Here is a 5,078-nt window from a genome sequence, read left to right on the forward strand (position 1 = left end):
CCCCCCCCCCCCCCCCCCCCCCCCCACCGCAGGGCCCGAGGGCTGTAACCTGTTCATCTACCATCTGCCCCAGGAGTTTGGGGACGCTGAGCTGATGCAGATGTTCCTCCCTTTCGGTAATGTCATCTCCTCGAAAGTGTTTGTGGATCGGGCGACTAACCAAAGTAAATGCTTTGGTGGGTAAAGATAACAAACCAACTAGCTTCACCCAGGACAGGGCGGTGCTCGCACCAATTTACCGGTGTCCGACTGCTTTTAACCTGCTCCTTCACATCGCCCCCACCCCCAGGTGCTCCCTAAGGCCCAGGCCCCCGCCTCCATCTCCCACCCCTCTTCTCTCTGCTACTGTTCTTTTGGCTTCTTGGCTTTCCCTGCCCACCTGTGGCCCCCTTCCATTCCCTATCTCCCCCATCACAGTCCAAGAGACAGGTCTCCCTGCCCGCCCACAAGGCCCAGTTTCCACCCACTGAGAAGGGGAAGGAGTCACCTTGGGCCAGGGTGGTGGAGGCATCGAGGAGAGCCTGTTCTCCCAGCAGCTCCCCGTCTTGCAATCACAGAGGCCCTGGTGGATGCGGAGCATGATCGATCCTTGGGGTGAGGGGTGGAGGAGTCTGCCCAGCTGAGGCCCCTATTCTGCCTGCCCCTTGGCCTCCTCTGCCCACCTTTCTGTCCTGCCCCTGCCACCCTTCTCTGTCTACCCTGCTCTTTGCTCCCCTCCTGCCACCCACTGAACCCTCCTTCCCCCACCACTCCCTCAGGCCACCAGAGCCACATTGCTGAGGAGTCAGGAAGAACAAACTGGTCCTGCCCTCAGGAAGCCTCAGGTCTGAGCTTAGATGAAACTCATGCCTACCCCGCAGCACTGAAGTCTGCAAGGCACCAAGTAATGGAGCAAAGAGAAAGGCAGGTGGATGTGAACAGTGAGGAAGGGGGGGGGAACTCCGCAGAGGGGCAGAGGGAGAACAGAGCGGGTGTGGGGCCTAAGGACAGTGAATGATGGAGCCAGCAGGAGGCTTCGGGAAAAGGGATCCGGGAGGCCAGGTGTGAGGGAGGGTCTGTGTTGGGGGCTGACCGTTCAGATGAGGATGCTGCTGGAAGCAGAGGGAGATGAGGGGAGGTCCGTGAGCTGAGAATCATAGAAGGAAAATACAGCTCTTAGAAGTGTGCATGGAGGCGGGATGCTAAATGGGACAGGGGACTTGGGAAGATCTAGGAATATGGTTGTCAGATAAAATACAGGATCCCCAGTTAAACTGCAACTTCTGATGAACAGTGGATGCATCTTTTGTGTGTAATTGTGTCCCAAATATTAGATGCAATATGTTCCATGCAATATTGGGGATATACTTACAGTAAAAAATATTCATTGTTTATCGGAAGTCTCAATTCAACTGAGCATCCTGTGTTTGGATTTGCTTCAGACCTCCTGGAATTCTGCCTCATTCCCACCCCTCTCCCCTCCACTCCTCCTCCTTAGTTCCTCTCCTGCCTCCTCTTTCGCCTCCATCAGCCATTCCTCTGCAGCTAGATCCACTCATGAGTCCCCAAGGAGTGAGGAGTCTAATCCCCAGAAGAGCCACACATGGGACCAGAGCTGGGTCTGCCAGAAGTTTAGATCTTCAGGTAGAACCCCAGACCCTGGGTCTGTGAGATCGGAGTAGGGGCCTGTGTTGCCTGGGGAACCCCAATCCCAGCTTGGGACGGCGTAGGGGAGACCGTACAAGTGTGTCGAAGCATCAGCAAGCACATGTTAAAGAGATTCCGGTTTGGAGACCATTTTCCAGAATGATGAAAGGCCTGAGGTTTTAGACAATGCCCCCCAAAGCAGTCAAGGTCTTTGAACCTTTGTCCCATCCCCTATGGCAGCCGCCATAGGATATTTGTGGTACTTGTTGTGCATAGAGTTCCCCGCAACAGTTTGTCTTTATAGATGAGAAGACAAAGCAAAAGAAAGAGACAGGGTTGCACCCCTCCCTTGTTGGACTGATATTTCTCCTGACAAATTACAATTACGTGCGTAAGAACAACAAACTGGAGATTATTGCCTTTGTTCTTTAAAGAAGCCTCAAATGTTCCACACATCAGAAGAAAGACATTTGCCAAGAGCCCACAAAGCTCTGGGCACCTGGGCCAGCAGGCTTGGTTTCTGTCCACGTCCTCGGAGCATTTGTGCTCTCACCGGTGTGAGTGCAGCCCGTTTTTTCGAAGGCATTTCCTTGGAGTCGGCTCCAGACACTAGCCTGGCCATTTGGCTATTTAAATTCCCCAGGACCAAAGTTTGTCTTATGCTTTTTCTGAAAATCATCCTCTGTATACCTCTACTCCAGCTCTTTCCCTCTATTCCCGAACAGGCTTCTAGCACTAAATGTCCACTGGCCTTAGAGAAGGATCCCTCCAGCCTTGAGGGCCTGGCTGGGCCCCATCTTCCCTCCGAGAGCCCCCTAGAGTTCCTTTTTTCTGGCTGCTGTTTTCTGCAACTCCCCCGGAGGCCTTCAGTGTGAGAACCAGCTCCAGCACTCATTCATAGGCAGGTCACTTAACTCAGAGCCTCAATGTCCTCATTTCACAAATGAGGACACCTGCGGTCATTTCTCAGGGGCGGGGCCCGTTGTGAGGGTTACAGGAGGGTAGCTGTGTGTGAGGGGCTTTGTTCCCAAAAGGAGGCATTGTTTTTGAGTAAATGTGGTCCTATGTTAATGTGAACCCCTCAAAGGCCACACTTGCTCTTTATAAGCATAAACAGATTCTTCCAGGGGCCTTTGTGAGCTGATATGCAGCACTAATGATAGCCAGGTTGGAAGAAGGGCTCAGGGAACACCAGGAAGATATCCGCCTCCACATGGCTTCCCAGTCTGTGAGGCAGAAACCTTAGGGCTGGGAGGGATGGGGCTTCAAACTGTGGGAGGAGGGACATAGTCCCAGAACCCCTAAAACTGGGAGATGGTGTTCAGAGCCCTGTTCCACAGCCCTGACTGCTCACCAGTTAACAAAACTAGTTGAGGAAGAGAAGTTTCCTTGAGCCTGGACCCCCCACCCCATCCCCAGACTTCGAACAACTCTATACTCTCCTATGAAGGCTGACCTTCTGAGCAGGCCCCCTTCTCCCCCACTCTCTCCACTGGTGGCTCTCTCTGCCCTAGATAGCACGTCCAGCCCCTCTGTCTTTCTCCCAGCTCCTCCGTGCCTTGCTCAGATTTATTTCCTGCAAAAAGAGCCACTGAGGACAGGGGACAGGTGGCTGGTAGAGTCGGAGCTATGAGAGACGGGTGGAACCTGTCAGCCTCAGTAAGGCTGTCCAGTCCCAGCAGGGAGAGAGACTTTGTTCAACCACCTTCCTAAATCTGGGGGAGCAGCAGTGTAACAGACTTACGGTTTACAGCTTTGAAAAGCTGTTCTGCTAAGACCTACTGCAGTCATCAGACACAGATGTCGGTGGGGTGAGGGACTGGCCAGGGGGGATGACAGGAGGCGGCAGAAGGATGCCTCATGCTGGTCTCCAGCCACAGGCAATGTGAGAGCTCTTCTGTTTTGGCATATGGACTTATACAGGTGTTGGTTATGCTTCTCTGGGCCCGACTCACCAAGTCCAGCTGAGCTCACGTGCGCCCACTCTTGTGTATGCTCGGTGCGTGTAAACACACCCTCTCCCCCACCTTTGATGGCTCATGGCTGTAAGAACAAATGTGAGCAAACATGAGCAGGAACAGGAAGGAGACAAGAGAAAGAGGAAAGAGGCCAGTAGAGGCAGTGTCTAGGGTGGAGGTAAAAAGAGTCACCACATAGAGTGAGGGGGGGGGGGTTGCAGACAGGCCCAGTGTACCAGGGACAGCCAAGAAAACAGCTAGTACTTCGATGGGGTCCATACATCTATCACTTATATATCCCAAGGCCATTTGGAGACAAGCCCCCCAAGTGAGACATGTTTGCAGGATGACCTGGGAACCTCACCAAACTTAGTTTTGTATATTTCCCAGGACCTAAGTCCATTTTACAGGAGAAAGGGTCTCTAAAGTCAAATAAATTCCAGGAAATACTAGGCTACACAAAGCTATAATGGTTTATTTACTGGAGAATGTTTGGGGCTAGAGGGGGTGTTATTGTTAATGTGCCTTGAGCTGTCCCAGCATGGCATAGCGGTAAGCCTAATTGACCACAGAAGCTCCTTTCTCAGGAGCACCAATTAGGGCCAGTTTAGGAAATGCTCATGTAAAATTTAGTCACTGTAAGGATTGCATTCAAAGTTCCCAAAGGGTGACTTCTAAACTAACTTTCAGAACCTATCCCCAGCTGGAAACTTTGTTTCAGAAGGTGACTGGGAGCCATAGATGGTTCTGTATCTCATTCAGGGATGTTGGGAGGAGTGAACCTGTGAAAAGCACTTATGCAGTCCCTGGGTAACAGGGAAGGCTCTCAACTGATTTTTATTAATAGTGTTAATTTGTACACCACTATTGTTATTATAGATGCCATGAGGGGTTCATAGGGGACGCATCAGTTGGTGTGTGCTTAGAATCCAGGGCAAGAGCACCCGCTTCCCACGGCTTGGATTTTTACTAGGGAGGTGCCTACAGCCCCTGGGTGCGAAGTGGTTGGTTTCTGCGAGTGTGGCTGGATTTAGGCAAGTGCCTGCCAGGAGCCTGGCTGGGGGCAGCCTCACCCAGGACCGGGAGGGGGGCGGAGGGCCGCTAGGACTGTCAGCCCCTCCCCTCCCCCCGCGGCCAGGGGGCCCTCGCGAGGGGGGCGGCTGGAAACGGCGGTGGAGAGGTTTTCTCCGGGGTGCCCCCCTCCCTCCCCCTCGCACTCCTCTCTCTCCCCAGGCCGGCACTCTGTGCCCTCCCGCTGCCAGGCCCCCTCTTGTCAGGGAGGACAGTGTCCAATAAACTCCTCCACCCGCAGGTGTGTCCGCCCTCCCACCGAAGGAGAGGGCTGAGGTGCCGGGGCCGGCCGGGGTGGGGGGCGAGGGCGCCCAGGAGAGCGGCGCCGCCCAAAGCCGCGGTGGAGCTGGGGAGGCCCTGCGGGGCGGCGCCGGTCGACGAGGCCTTGAGCCCCGGACACGCCCACCCCGGGAGGGGCCGCGC

At 54.3% G+C, this 5,078-nt stretch overlaps 1 protein-coding gene across 44 annotated transcripts in view; it reads left to right on the forward strand.

The window, feature by feature from the left end:
• The window catches only part of CELF4 (CUGBP Elav-like family member 4), a 295,231-nt gene that overhangs the window by 279,211 nt on the left and 10,942 nt on the right, over positions 1 to 5,078 (forward strand). For 12 of the 44 annotated variants that reach the window (XM_029921696.1, XM_029921698.1, XM_029921700.1 and 9 more), the window contains exon 11: positions 33 to 116. The exons of 11 other annotated variants lie outside the window; for them this stretch is intronic. In XM_029921696.1, coding sequence (XP_029777556.1) covers positions 33 to 116 — 84 coding nt within the window. Of the gene's footprint in view, positions 1 to 32; positions 177 to 758; positions 825 to 4,817; positions 4,897 to 5,078 lie in introns of all 44 variants that reach the window. 21 more of the 44 variants (XM_029921678.1, XM_029921681.1, XM_029921682.1 and 18 more) reach the window with 3 other exon arrangements.

The sequence above is a fragment of the Suricata suricatta genome, chromosome 14, assembly GCF_006229205.1.
Source record: "Suricata suricatta isolate VVHF042 chromosome 14, meerkat_22Aug2017_6uvM2_HiC, whole genome shotgun sequence".
Classification (NCBI taxonomy): domain Eukaryota; kingdom Metazoa; phylum Chordata; class Mammalia; order Carnivora; family Herpestidae; genus Suricata; species Suricata suricatta.